The sequence below is a fragment of the Brachycentrus maculatus genome, unplaced genomic scaffold, assembly GCF_059751285.1.
Source record: "Brachycentrus maculatus isolate JH-2025_06_01 unplaced genomic scaffold, ASM5975128v1 h1tg000268l, whole genome shotgun sequence".
Lineage (NCBI taxonomy): Eukaryota > Metazoa > Arthropoda > Insecta > Trichoptera > Brachycentridae > Brachycentrus > Brachycentrus maculatus.
The window spans coordinates 282,965-298,919 of NW_028281019.1; the positions used below are offsets into that span (position 1 = coordinate 282,965).

The window sequence follows — 15,955 nt, forward strand, 5'->3', positions numbered from 1 at the left end:
AGTTTTAATTTTTACCAGAATATGAAAACATCTGTAAGTTTTCGAAACTAGTCGTTTATGTAAATAAAACTCTTAAAGTGGTATAATCAAGTGTTTAATTAAAAAAAAAATCAACATATCATTCCACAAAGTTAATGCCAAATCAATAAATAATATAGCAATTATATAGTTTTTCAGCTTGGATTTTATTCGGTCAGTGACTGGATTACATCGTTAGTGACAACACCAGTTTCATGATGTAGGTAATGACAAAACCAGGTCGCTGGTCAAATAATACATGTAGTAGTGATAAAAACTATATATTTGTTCACAAAATTTTGAGTGTCTCCTTGTTCACAAATCAGGGTTTTCTCCATTAAGTAGTTGACTTATTAACATAGAAGAAGAAGAATATGGAAATCTAGGTACTCAAAGGACTTATAACTTGTCAAAGGTTGGTCAAATGAGTAGGGGAAGGCGGGGCTAGTTGTTACAGGGGCAAGTTGTTACATTCTAAATAACTCCCCAACCACTAGGTTCTGTGGAGTACGTGTCGCACAGCATGTATAGGTATCATGTCCGCAGTGCTCGACGGAATATCGCTCTTGCCGGTCGTGCGTAATTCAAATAAAACCGATAATAGTGTATTTCGATCTGAAAGTAAATTTCGTTGATTGATTTTGAAGTTTAATTGTTCTCCAACTATAAGAGGTAAGTCGATTCAAAGTAAATTACTATAACTCTACATGTCTCTGCTTACATTCAGATAATATATCAAAAAAATAACACTTTCCGTGTTAGTGTTATAACTTAATATAATAATTTTGGGTGAGAGGGGCTAGTTGTTACAACGATGTGGGGGCAAGTTGTTACTGTAGCAACTAACCCCACAACCCTACCTAGCATACGTGCAACATTTACCATTCTACCCATGATTGACGACCACACTAGTCTAATTTTTAGAAATCCCAGATGTATCATTTATATCATGACAAAGTATATATGAACTCACAACAGAAATCTGTGTAGTATTGAGAAAGTTTTTATGTAGCATAGACCCTTTTATTTTCATTATTATAATTTTTGATTGAAAGTAGGGCAGTGCTTTTACTGATAGAATGTTTTTTTTAAATACTTACGGCTAATTCCTTTAACAATATAAACAAAAATATGTACAATAAAAATAAAGAATATTGCAATAAAAATCATCACAATCAGCGAGCAGCGAAAGAGAGTAGAAAACCAATCAATTAAATTTATCCCGTTGTAATTAATATATTTATTTTTAATTAATGTTTTAGTTAGTAAATACCACTTTTTCTTAAAATCTGCTGTGACACGTGTTTCGTTTCATTCCGCATCATTTTCAAACATTGTATAATATATTTGTCATGTTATAAGCTAATAAATTAAATTGATCCAGTATAAAATGGATAATAAATACTCAGAAAGTATTTAGTGACAAGGTATCTGTTGGTGTACAAATTACGTATTAATTGATTTGTATCAAGTAACGTGAATATGACAAATGGAAAATGGTACGATTTAAATGAAATATTTTCCGTGGTTTTCTTCTGTACCTTTTCCATTACCAAGCTCTCTCAGTCCTCGCCGCACAATGGTGTGCTTGGAAAGAATTCGGGTGGGTAGCACCTCCCCAGTTCCCATACGTGTACGTTATACATTATAGGACCTTAGTACGTTATATATGCCTGCGGGAACAAAGCCTTAGCGAGGATCCGTGTAAAAGCTCGGAGCTTTTTTTGTGCTTCGTTGATAAAAGCTTCTGCGACCGTAATGGAAACTTCTGAGTGAAACCTCTCGAACTACGGGACGCAAATATTTATTATTATTTAATATCACCCTGTAATTACGTTTTCATACATACAAAGAAAAAAAAACGAAAGACGGCGTTTCTTTTTTCTAGCCCCTCATCTGCATACAATGGTGCATAGGGCACTGCATTAACGCAGTGCTGTCGTGATTGTTACTTACATAAAAGTAAGTTTATTACTCTTGCGCTTCAAGGACCGTCCAGGGTAATATTAAATTAATGTTAGAGTGTAAAATCACTCATATTTATTTTCACCCCTTCCTCCCGGGATCGAACCGGGGACCTCCAGCACGGTAGCTAAACACGTTAACCATTTCTTACAAACAACGGACAATTTTTGGAGAAATGATGGCATTTCTAGGATAATTTGTTTTCTCTTTAATAATTTATTACGGCACTTAATTTATATATTTTCGTCACAATGTTCATACGGTTAAATAATTCAGGAAGTTTCATAAATGTGCCGAAGTTGGGATTCTTGGCCTATGATTGCGGACCGCATAAAGTAGCGCCTCACCGCCGGGAAACTAAAATCATTTTTCTCTAGGAAGGAATATTTAGGTCAAAAGTTTTGCTGAATGATAAATGTACTGACAGCTGAAAATGTTACCGTTATTATTACACTTTCGGGAAACACAAAGCTTGGGAAGTTATACTGAAAGAGGCCCGAAAAATTCGTAGCATTTTCCTCCCTCTGGCTATGTACTAGTATTCATCTAACCATTTTCATTCTCCACTATTTACATAATCATACCTTCAGGCCATTTTGTAGAATTTCGATGGATACATTTATCTCAAACCGATTAAACATATTCATCTGAAGAATATTTTATTCAGTATGTACAAGTAAAAATAAGCGAAGACAATGAATAGAGTATTTTGGAATAGAAATATGTTAATAGATTTATATTATCCACTGACACTTCGTGATGGAATTGCATTTTTAATTTATTATTAGATTAAAACCAATGTTTCTGGTCCACCAGTCTGATGATGTCGGTAACGACGAAACCCGGTCGCTGGTCAAATAAAAAAGTGGAAAAGCTAAAAATATTGGTTTTAATCTAATAATAAAAAAAAAAAAATATGTTGCTTGAAAAAATGCTCAAATCATCAGAAACAAATTTGAATGAGTGAAAAATTCAAATTTTTTATAGCATGTTTCAAAAGCTTCCTAATTTTTTATTTTATTTTTATTTTATATTATCAAGTGTATATTACAGTGATGGAAATTACAATTTACATACAAATCAGTGTAAGCCTCTATTTATATTGTTCAAATTTTAAACATAGTACTTGAATCATTAGAATTTCACTAAAGATAAGTATGGTCAGATGAGAAAAGCTTTTTATTAAGCAGAAACTCTTTCATTTGTATGTGAGATCCGAATCCTGGATTATAATCATATACATACATGAGGAACGCTAGAAAATGTCCTTTTCAGTTTATTATTATTTTAGCTTATAATTTGTTAATTAATTAAGTTAATTTATTTACAACATTTTGAGTGTGTCCAAATACTTGTGCACGAATCTGGATTATCTCTAAAAGTTATTAATAACTCCTATAATTGAAGATAATCCAGATTTGCGAACAAGTATTTGGACACATTCAAAATGATGTAAATTTCATGAATCTTAAAGAATAACACCTCATGGTTTTTATTGTTTATTTGCTCTGTAACAGGATGTATGTTAACTTATCTTATGAAATTACATTTACTCATATTATTTATGGCAGAATACATAGTTTCTCGATCCGCGTTTTAACAACAATAAGTTTCCTTCCCCAGGTGCCTTTCGTTCTGCGAACAGTGCTGATGACACTCATAAATTTCCCTCAGCAAGAGACCTCGGCGCTGACGCTGCGGACGGATAATATTAATATAATATCGGGATACTGTAGCATTATGTGGTGTTATGTAGACCAATCTGTCATAATCACAGTTCACAATTCACGAGAAGAGTTTGGAGAGAAACAGCAAACAGACTATCGCGGGTAGAGATCAGAGAAATCTCTGATAATCCATCATAACACTGACATCGACGAGGGAGATTTAGTCTCTAAATAAGGTTAGACTTGGGAGAGGATAATGTATTCAAGGATCGCAGATCATGGAATTATCCCATGTAAAAGTTGTATTTAAGACAAAACTCCTTGTCATTCAAATTTAATTAGCATCCTCATAATTATTTCTAAATTTAATTAATATTTTCCTTTTTCTATCTCAATACTGAAATTTATAATGCGTCCAAATCTTTGTTAACACATTTTATGGATTTATACCTTCTGGGAATGTTATCAAGATTTATTTTAGGTATCTACCACCGAGACGAAGCAATGTTTAAAATAAAATTTCTGGATATTGACAAAGCTTACAACCTGTTATAGGTTGGCTAAAGTGATCACTTGCGTAACGCTAATCCATACTTGATTCCATAACAAAATATCGTAAAACAATAATCTATACATGAAATTTGGCGCGAAGTATCAAAATATAATATGATCTAAATTTTCAACAAATAAGTTATATTGTTTTTTTTATGTATGAATTTTAAATCAAACACAGATTTTTGAGTCTACTTAGTTGTATTTTATTAACAAAAACACATAAAAAATTATATTGTGACAATTGTTTCGCCTTGTTAGGGCATTATCAAACGAATGTCATTATCAAACGAATCAAACGAAAATTAATACATAAATTAAAATGGAGTTCTACAAATTAAACGCCAAATCAATAAATAAATAAGTTATATTGTTATATTTTTTAACGTAAAAATTAAACACTTGCATTTTTTTTAAAGTAAAACATTACAAATATTATTAAATACTGTACATAAAACACAGGGGTTTAGCACTTTAAATTCATAATATTTATGATTTGATGACGTTTTTAAGGTGCTTACCATTTACGCATAATTAAATTATTTTAACGTAAATCAAACCGATTTCCATAAAAAGTTAAACACGTCTGATGTATTGCAATTTTACAGATTTGCGATAATCTCTTAACCAGATTAAGAGGAAATCAAAATGTTTGGTAAACCAAACCAAAATAAAACCAATTTGTAATTTTCATACATTTTAATAAAATATAAAGTAGTTGCTTAATTATTAAAACAGTAATTTGTATTTTATGTTTTTTTTTTATTTTCAACCACTATCTACTCTCTGATTGCACACAGTTATATAAGGTATCAAACTTTTTGACCAATATCAGTAGAATGTTTTAGGTTGGTTGGAATAAATCGGTTTGTAGCTATAAGCCCGCCAATGTAGGTATAAATAGTTTTTATTGTACATGAAGCTCAAATAAATAAAATAAATAAAAATATGAATAAATTTGTTTGCAAATGTTTGTAATGTTAGTAAATAACCTCTCACCGAGATTTTGGTATACCGGTTTCGTACCCGTCTCTTCGTCAGGACAATCATATTACACCAGCTTGCAAATTATCTACAACATTCACACTTTTATAAACATACTAAATATTATTCACTTACGTTTTTGGACGACCAGAGGACCAACACGCACATAAGACCAAAGGCCAACATGTCTAACTAAGAGACGAGTATGTCTTGAAACCTTCTTCTTCTTCTTCATGAGCCCTCTGACCTCCACTGCTGGATATAGGCCTCTTCCCCTTCTTTCCATTTCCTTCGGTCAGTTGCTGTCTGCAGCCAATTTCTACCCCCCATAGCGACTACTTTATTTCGTCGGACCATCTCTTTTGGGGTCTTCCGACACCGCTTTTATTCTCCCAAGGTCTTAATTGTGAAAATGTTGGGGTCCATCTTTTGGGGTCCTCGTTTAGAAACCAGAAGAGTGAAATCCCAATGAGATGTTTTATACTTGTACTTACATCACGATTACATCGTCCGCCTCCGTAGTGTAATGGTCAGCACGCTCGGCTACCATTCTGGAGGTCTCGGGTTCGATTCCCAGGGGTGTTAAATAAATATAAGTGATTTTTTCACTATAATATTTATTCAATATTACCCTGGACTGGTACCTGAAGCGGAGGGCTGATCACCTTTCCTTCACGTGTAAACGATCAAGATAACACTGCGTTTATATGAAGCAGTGCCCTATGCACCATTGGGGTGCGGATAAGGGTTTTTATATATTTTTTTTATTTACTTACATCACGAATATTTAGTAAAAATGTCTGACCACAAACTTAATACTTTAAAAATAAATAAAAAATAAAAAAAATAGTTTGTATCGGCGCAGTGCTCTCTCCTCTCATACTTCCCGGATACATGGTGATACTTTAGCCAAGCAGGTGTTGACATCTATTCCCCAAGAAAAGCGCACTATAGAATAACGTATTTCAATCTAGATTACGTACATACGGGTACTTCCATCACAACGCGATGGAATGAATAAAAATGGATGAAAAATAGGCGACGAAACGAAAAAAGGGTACTCGTCTTCAGCAATCGCGTAGTTTATTCTTCCTCTCACCCTTATCCGTACCCAATGGTGCATAGGGCACTGCATCAAATTGAAACAATGTCATGTTATTTATTGTTTCGGCATTCACTTTGTGGTAACACATGATTTATTTGTAAAAAAACACCAGTTTTTTACCACTTATTATGCTTATTTTTGACGATTAGTTTCGGCAGCTACAGTGGCTTTGTAAACTAATCGTTTGAATCTATTAAAGCTGTGTCAAGTTGATCGTTAAATACATAAAAGCAACGTCACATATCAAATCATCTCTGCGCCTCAGGTACTAGTCCAAGGAAATTCTAAATGAATAATAGAGTAAAAAAATTCCATTAGAAATCGAACCCAAAACATCGAGCCTGGTAACGTAGCATAAAAAGGTGGTCAATCAGTTAATTAATAAACAAAGTATCTTTTCCCCCCTTAAATAGTTGGAGAATGGCTGTTTTTTGGTTAATGGTTTCTTATTTTGGGAATTGGAATATTGAAAAAGAATAAATTTGTATGATAGGCTTTTTACTCTTTTTTAAATGATTGTAATTATTGTTCTCTGTGTTTTGAAAGGGTTCATATACATTCCTAAAGATTAGTGTTGCCATCTATAATTAAGTACCAAAAGAGTTTATTATTTTTTTTATATCTCATCAAAGATGAAGAGATTATGGAAGTCAGGGCATTTACGGGGCTGACGACCGTCATAGGCTGGTTTAAGTGATCACTTTGCACACGTGTAAAATTCACCAATTCTACCCATTATTGAGAACCATACTACTGAAATACTTGGAAGTTCTATATATATTAACCAATTTAGAAACCTTGTTCTTGAATCACTAGAATTCAACTAGAGATATCTATCGGTGAGATGCAAAGAAGCTTTTTACTAAGCAGAAACTCTTTTATTAGTATGTGAGATCCGAATCCTGGATTATAATCACATACATGAGAAACGCCAGAAAATATCATTTTCATTTTTATTAGTTTACCTTATAATTTGACCAGTTAATTTATTTATAACATTTTGAGTGTGTCCAAATACTTGTTCACAAATCTGGATTATCTCCAATTATAGGAGTTATTTTTCATATTATTTTTTGACATGTCAAAAAATAATATGAAAAATAACTAAATAGGTTTATGAACAAGTATTTGGACACACTCAAAATGTTGTAAGTTTATTAATTGTCGTGAAAGAATAATAGAAAGGGCAAGATTTAATGATGTCGTATTGTAGAATATTTCTATAATCTAACCCATTGCAAATCACCACCGGTTTTGTGGTTTCACTTAACGCTACCGTGGAATCACAAATACCATTCGGTTTAGCGTAAACGTTTTAGCGTTTTGACATACATTGCCGACCGCGAAATAAAGCCGTGAGTGAATTTATTTATCCGCAAATTACTACCGCCGATTTATATTTTTCTATTCTCAACAAACATTAATAAAATTTATTGCCAGTGTTTCTTTTCATTTATTATGCCGTGTAATGTTCCAAATGTTTTACGCTTTGCTAATTATTATTTTATTGGATCAGTTTAATGTAATAGTACTTTCATGTAAAATCTATAAAAAATTATCAAACTTTTAAAACTAAAATTAAAAAATATTTAAGACTCACCCCTTCCTAGACTCCATACCAAAGAATGTTTATTTTTAATTTTTAATTTACGTTGTTAATTTTTTATTTTTAATTTTAATTTACTTTGTTTTAATTTACTTAGTTTATAAAAAAAAATAAAAATAAATGTGAAACGAACTCCCTCTCTAAACACAAGTATCTACTTTATTAGAGAGGTAGAAACGTTATATATAAGATGTTCTGTATATTTACCTATTTTGTATTTCAAAAATGTATTTTTGTAAAAAAAAAAATAAAATAAAAAAAAAAAAAAATGTTCCTTCCAGATATAAAAGAACGATTTATCTCTTTTCCTTACTAACCACCATGCCAATAGGAAGTCTACGATAATCCAAGTTTTTTTTTTTTTATTTGAAAAAATGGAATCGCATTTGTTATTTACCTTGCTTTACAAGGTTTATAGATAATTTGGTGGATTTTTGTTCCTTCTAGCTAATTAAATATGTTTTTATTAATCTAAGTATGCAAGTGAAGCACGGAGTTGGTAAAAAAAGAGATGAAAGTAGACTGATTACAGCCGAAATGCGATCTCTCAGACGAATGTGTGGCAAAACGATGTATGATAGATTCGAATTGTGAAAAAAAAACTAAGAGACGCGTGTTGAGATGGTTTGGATATGTGGAATAAGTGAATGAGGAAATAACAGCAAATCATATTTAAAAGACGAATGTAGTTGAAAATAGGAGCAAAGGAAGAACGAGGAAAACTTGGCATGATCAAGTACGTCTATTTAAAAGTAGTCAGTAGTCGGAATAAACGGCGGGTATGTATGAGGAGATCCATGAGTGTGGAAAAGGCGGAAAATGTTTGCGAGAGAGTGGTGTGGTGTTCTTTTGTATCTGCCTACCCCGCGGAGAAACGGCACGATAGTAAGTTAGTTACAATAATCTATACATTGCAATAATATGAAGAGTATCGCTGTTTGGTGACGAAGATAGGTATGTAGGTATTTACCACGTATATTTGATGACTCTTTTTTTATTCGTAATTTCTGGTTATGGGTTTACATCGCTTTATCAAAAATATTTTAACATAACACTTTTTGAGTCCACTAAATTATCATTTTTATTTTTAAAAACATAAAAAGAAAATTTTTCGTGATAATTGTTTCCCCTTTTTAGGGCACCTCAAATAAACTCCTGAAATTAGTTTGAGAATGCCTTAACAAGGCGAAACAATTATCACTAGTTTTTATTATAAAATATATTTTTAAATAAAATAAAACAATTTTGTAGGGTGTTTGATTAAAATATTAAAAATATAAATATGGTTTTATACTATCCACTGACACTTCGTGATGGAATTGCATTTTTAATATATTATTAGATTAAAACCAATATTTTTAGCTTTTCCACTTTATTTTTATTTGACCAGCGACCGGGTTTCGTCGTTACCGACATCATCAGACTGGTGGGAGGCTATACAAATTCTTATGTTATATATAAAACAAGGCAGGAGTTGATAACCATGATTTAATTAATAACCATGATAATAACCATGATAACGATGATTTAAATTAATTTCTCAATAAAATTATATCAAATCATGGTTATCAACTCCTGCCTTGTTTTATATATAACATAAGAATTTGTATAGCCTCCCACCAGTCTGATGATGTCGGTAACGACGAAACCCGGTCGTTGGTCAAATAAAAATAAAGTGGAAAAGCTAGAAATATTGGTTTTAATCTAATAATATAATATAAATATGGATTTCTACAAATTAAACGCCTAATCAATCAATTAAGCATTGCTGTTGTAATACTACAGCTTTTCTGTCTCAATCTACGAGTATAATTGTGAAATATATGTTTATTTTATTTCTTAATTTCTCATGTATAAATGAACGATTAATTTATTTGCATTTTGGCCTTTTAGGCATAGTTTGTGTTGAGCTGAAATACTTACATGCTTAAGTACAACAGACATACTTATATAATAATTGTGTATAGTTTTTTTTTTTATTATTTTACTGTATTTTATTTGGGATTGTCCGCCTCCGTAGTGTAGTGGTCAGCATGCTCGGCTACCGTTCTGGAGGTCCCGGGTTCGATTCTCAAGGGGGGTAAAATAATTAAAAGTGATTTTTTCACTGTAATATTTATTCAATATTATTACCCTGGACTGGTACCTGAAGCGGAGGGCTGATCACCTTTCCTTCATGTGTAAAACGATCAAGATAACACTGCGTTTATATGAGGCAGTGCCCTATGCATCATTGGGGTGCGGATAAGGGTTTGAATGAAAAAAATGAGTATTTTATTATCTTTTATATGGGTTTTAGACCTTTTTATTAAGAGATCTCTTAAATATAAATAAAAATACCTTCGTTTAGTTATATCTGATAGTTTTGGTATATATTTTTATATTAAGAGGGTCATTGATTGAAAATCTGTTCGGGTCGTTTAGTGGTTAAATTAAATATTTTCCAGCACCGTAAAATACAATACCTAATGTATCTTAAAGTTACCTAGATTATATTATACTGGCAGTAATAAAAGCAATAACTCCAATCTGTTTCAGAACCATAAGTGCTCAGGGGTATTTATAAATTTCCGTAATTTATGACTGAAATTCCCATTAATTTAGCGGTCACGTTTCCGTTTCCGCTTCCTGCTTCCGCATTCCCCGACGTTCCTTCACAGCCGCGCTAGAAAGGTTACGCGGAAATCACGCTACTGTTATAGACTTAATTTTCTTCGATCATCATACTCGCAAATAAAGCGATAAGTGTCACCTGTCATATGACAAAAATGGCGGATATTTAAGGAAAAAAAATATATTTGTTCGATTTCCGTTTCAGGGTGCTCGAGATCTGCCGGATGTGGCGGAGCGCTGCAACGGGGGCCACTTCCTGCCGGCGGACTCGGCGTCCAGCAGCTACTCGTCCAGCGGGGAGCCCGCTAAGGGCCCCGCGCCGCCCGCCCGCCCCTGGCGCCTGTGGCTCGTGGCGCTGGCGCTGCTGGCCGCGCTCGCCGCCGGCCTCGGCCTACCGCTCGCGCTGGGCGGCCCCGGGCGCCGCGACACCCCGCAGGCGCGCCTCGACACGGTGCGCCGCCTGCTGCGCGACTCCCCGCTCGTCGACGGCCACAACGACCTCGCCTGGAACGTGCGCAAGTTCCTGCGCAACAAGATCGGCGGCCTCAACCTCAGCGCGGACCTGGGCCGCGTGGAGCCCTGGGCGCGCAGCCAGTGGTCGCACACGGACATCCCGCGCCTGCGCGCCGGCCTCGTGGGCGCGCAGTTCTGGTCGGCCTACGTGCCCTGCGGCGCGCAGCACGCGGACGCCGTGCAGCTCACCCTCGAACAGATAGACGTCATCAAGCGGCTCATCGACCTCAACCCGCGCCACCTCAGTCTGGTGACGGGCTCGCGCGAGCTGCTGGACACGCACCGCGCGGGCCGCATCGCCTCCCTCATCGGCGTGGAGGGAGGACACTCTCTCGGCAACTCGCTGGGCGTGCTGCGCTCGCTGTACGGGCTGGGCGCGCGCTACCTGACCGTCACGCACACGTGCGACACGCCGTGGGCGGGCGCGGCGGGCGGCGACCGCGGCCTGACGCCCTTCGGCCGCACCGTCATCCGCGAGATGAACCGCCTCGGCATGCTGGTGGACCTGTCGCACGTGGCGGCCAGCACGGCCCGGGACGCGCTCAACGCGTCGCACGCGCCCGTCGTGTTCTCCCACTCGGGGGCCATGGCGCTGTGCAACTCGACGCGCAACGTGCCGGACGACATCCTGCGGCTCGTGGCGAGGAACGGCGGGGTCGTCATGGTGAACTTCTTCTCGCAGCTGGTGACGTGCAACGACACGGCGACCATCCAGGACGTTATCAAGCACATCAACCACATCCGCAAGGTGGCGGGGATCGACCACGTGGGCATCGGCGCCGGGTACGACGGGATCAACATGACGCCGACGGGGCTGGAGGACGTGTCGCGCTACCCGCACCTGCTGGCCGAGCTGCTGGCCGACCCGGCGTGGAGCGAGCGCGACGTGCTGAAGCTGGCCGGCCTGAACGTGGTGCGCGCGCTGGGCCGCGTGGAGGAGGTACGCGACAAGTGGCGGCTGGCGGCCGTGCTGCCGGCCGAGGAGCCGCCGCCCGCGCCGCCCGCCGCCTCCGCCTGCACCTACCCGCTCTCCTGACCGCCGCCCGCCGCCCGCCCAGCCGCACCAGCGCCCGCGCCGAGCTCGTGTCTCCGCTCGCAGCATATTTCGTTGTCACACTTCTCCTTTCCTGAGGAGGCGCGAACTTTTCTATTCGTCCAGACTCGGTCTCGCCCATGCCTTCGTAATATGATAAATCACCTCGAGATCCGCATGTACAATATTTGTCATTAAAAAAGAAATAAAAACCAAAATCGGAACATTTACTAAGTGTACCTTCGGGAATTGTAAGCTATGCGGTGAATGAATATCTCGACCTACATTATAATTTTTTTCATGTTTTTGTTTAAGTTCATATAAATGGAATCTACCACAAAATAAATCTAACGACATCGAAATTGAAAAAAAAAACACATCAAAAAACTGTTTGATGATTTTTTAAAAATGTTTTTGATGTCAAAAAATTTATGTTGCCATTTAAATTAAAACTTACTATTAGGCTCGTAAATAAAATATGATATTATTTTTAAACATTTCCTAGTCAATATTAGGTACTCCTAAATCCTGTGTTTGTTTCGCCTTTATCAATCTGTACTTCCAATTTTTTATACATTTATTTATATTCACCAGGAAAACAAGTGTCTTTATGCTCAGAGGCTTGTGATTGTGTTCATCAAAATTCGCACTAACTTTAAAAACTTTGTGATAAAACTATAATATTGTGTCCGTTTAATTTTTATTTGTACAATTTCAAAGATACATTTAAAATACATACAAAAAAATCCAATACTAATGTATTATTTACCATATTGAAGTGTAGAACAATCAGTATGAGTTCAATCTATCAACGCACAAATTAAAAATATATCAGTTACTTATTAAAATATAAATAAGTATCTACCCTTACCTTACCTTAAGTTTAAGAAGAACCCTTTTTTATCTACTTCTCGTGTCTATTACTTAAATCATAAGCACTCATTTTTCTTCTTACACTAAATTAATGGAATTTTCTCTATCGTTAAGCATTTGTTCAGTCTTGTAAAAATATTCGATAAATTTTCATATTATTTATATTGAAGGGTGTTCAGATAAATCTCCAGTTGTCAAACTTGAAAACTATTCAAAAGAGACCAAAAGTATTCGACTTGGTACAATGTTTCAGGAAATTTGTAAAATTCACAAAAATAATATTTTTTTTTTAATGTGAAATTTATTTGATAATGTCAGTGATATGTGGAGTTTTTAAATTAAATTTTTGTTATGCCCGGTACGTGATATTCCATCAAAAATACTTTGAATACAGAAATATTTATGCTCACCAACTTCATCTATAAATTTCAATCTTTGGCTTATTAAGGTATAGAAGGAATTGTAACAAAAGATTACTCTTTTTAACAAAATTATACTTTACCCAGAAAAACTTACAAGATTGTAAATAAATTTAATTTAAATTGATTTATGTATTGTATTTGTAAGTTATTTTGATTTTATAAGCTACTAAGCATTAAAATAACACTCCATGTATTATATTATTCACATCATAATTACAAATTTTGAATAAAAATACGATTACTGTTAAAAAAAACCTCAAATGTTGTTTTATAACATTAATTTTTCTTCTTACCCTTATCCCCACCCAATGGAGCAAAGGGCACTACATAGTATTATTGCAGTGCCCATTAATTACATAAAGTCAGTCATGCGCCTCAGGTATGTCCAGGATGAATTTAAATAAATATTAGGGTGAAAAATTACTTTTAAATTTATTTTGACCCCCCTGAGAATCAAACCCGAGACCTCTAGCGTGGTGGCCAAAAACCCTGACTGCAAATATAATTTGTATTGAATGATATCATGAACTGGTTGCAAAAAAATGTATTTAAACCGGAAACCGGAGCGACATTTTGAATTGCTGCGGTTAATTTCGAAGTTTGATTGTTCGGTATCATTCCTCTTTTGTTTTCTAAAATGTTTCCATCTTCGCACAGTCTTTAAACTCGCAAATAATGTGAATTATTTATTAGACAATGTTAGCAAAATGTAGATTTTGAATCCACTGATGTATTATTTATTTAGCTGTGATTTTCTCATGTAATAAAAACATGCAAATGTACAAAGTACTTTAAATAGTTATTCTAGTTAAAATGTTGTTGTTTTCAAATGGCACTTTTAAATTTTAATTTATTTTAATTGTAAAATTGTCACTAAAGTTATCAATTTTTTATCATTTTTTTATTGTGCGTCAGAACTGTACAAAAAATTAATAATAATTTATTTAAAATACCCATATTAAAAAGGTAGAATCGGAAGGGATACCGGTTTAAACAAAAACGTATTCTCAATGCATAATTAAAAAATATATGTATTTGTCGAGCAACACAATTTTATTTGTTAGCGATACGTTGCATAATAATGCATGTTCTTTGTAAGTTGGTTTCAATACCGATGAAATAGTTCCCTCTCTCATCAGTTCCCGCTTCCAGCACGAAATACTTAAAACAGGGACCGCAAGCCCCGAGTAACAACAGGTGTCATACACACCATATGTGAGTCTTCGAGTTGACACGTACTTACACTTCCACAAACTAAATGTGGAACTGAACAATTTCATAACGTTTTGGATGGTCAGTTTTATATAAAAAAGGGACATCAGACATTGTTTGTCGAAGTACGCTTCATTGCAATTCCTGTGTAAAGGCGAAAATTTTAACAGGTTTCCATGAGAAAAGTGAGATATTATCTTGTATTTTTTTATATTTATTTATTTTCTAACAAATAAACCTGAATAAATCGATTTGTACAGAAAAGCATGATGGGCAGTTTACAAAATCGAACTACCATAGACAATTTATTATTACTTTTTAATACAATTGTAGAAACCTATCGATATTATGTTTAAATGCATTTTAACCCTAGATCACGGCACTCGTTTCAAAGTATACGGGACTATCGTAAAATGTACGACGATAAGAAATTTTTTTACGAATGTGCCGTAATCTAGGGTTGAAACCCTTAAAAATGTTTTAAATTATCTACTATTGTTAAGTTTTTAAGATTTTAGAAATATTTAATTTAACAAAAAATATTTTCTTGTTACCAGAGGTTTTTAAAATGTTATTTATTTCTTAAAAATTTTGTCTTACCTCATATATTTTTTTTGTATTCATTTACTATTCTTGTTACATTTTGGTAGTAATTTATGTTAAATTTTATATTTTGGCTATATATATTAAAAAATAAATAAGGTATGAGACTCAAGTAGAAAAATAAAATAAAATACATTTGTGAATGCCGTTTATTCTAAGTAAAAATAAGTTTTATTTTTATTTTTTGTGGTCATTAAATACATACTACATATAAATACATACAACAACACGCACATTCCAAAGAAAAAATCTACGTACCTTTCTAAAATAATTTGTATAATATTTCAAATATTGTACCTAATATAACTACAACTTACTTAGTTTTATTTGTCAAAAATATTGTAAGATTGTAAGGATCATTGAGAAGATGATAAATTGTGTTAAAAAATCAATCTTAGAAGATAGAGAATATAAATATGTACTTGGTTGTGTTTTGTGTTTTATAATAAAATTTCGTTGATAAATTTTCACGAAGACCGATCGTTTGTTTATTTACCCGTATTTTCGTAGCCATCATTTTTCAAATAAACAAATTAAAAACTTAACATTTTTGAAAAAAAGTGTATCTTTGGACATTGTTATGACGAAATGGAAGAGCGAAATGAAAAATATAAAGTTAAGATAAATACGACAGCACTTTGATAGATGATTAAATTTGTATTTGTTTGCATCGGGTGTAGTTGTAGAAAAAAATACATCAATTCAAATCATGTATTTTAAATTTATTACTGAGTTCGAGTGAAGAACTGAAATGGTGTAAAAATTAATGAAATAAATAAGTGTAAGAAA

The 15,955-nt window shown here is 34.7% G+C and overlaps 1 protein-coding gene across 1 annotated transcript in view; it reads left to right on the plus strand.

The window, feature by feature from the left end:
• Nucleotides 1-15,810, plus strand: part of LOC148305616 (dipeptidase 1-like) — a 213,542-nt gene extending 197,732 nt beyond the window's left edge. Inside the window, exon 3 of the mRNA XM_088266417.1 lies at nt 10,716-15,810. Within this exon, the coding sequence (XP_088122543.1) occupies nt 10,716-12,059 (1,344 nt within the window). The 3' untranslated portion in view covers nt 12,060-15,810. The remainder of the gene's footprint in view (nt 1-10,715) is intronic.
• The last annotated feature ends 145 nt before the right edge of the window (nt 15,811-15,955 follow it).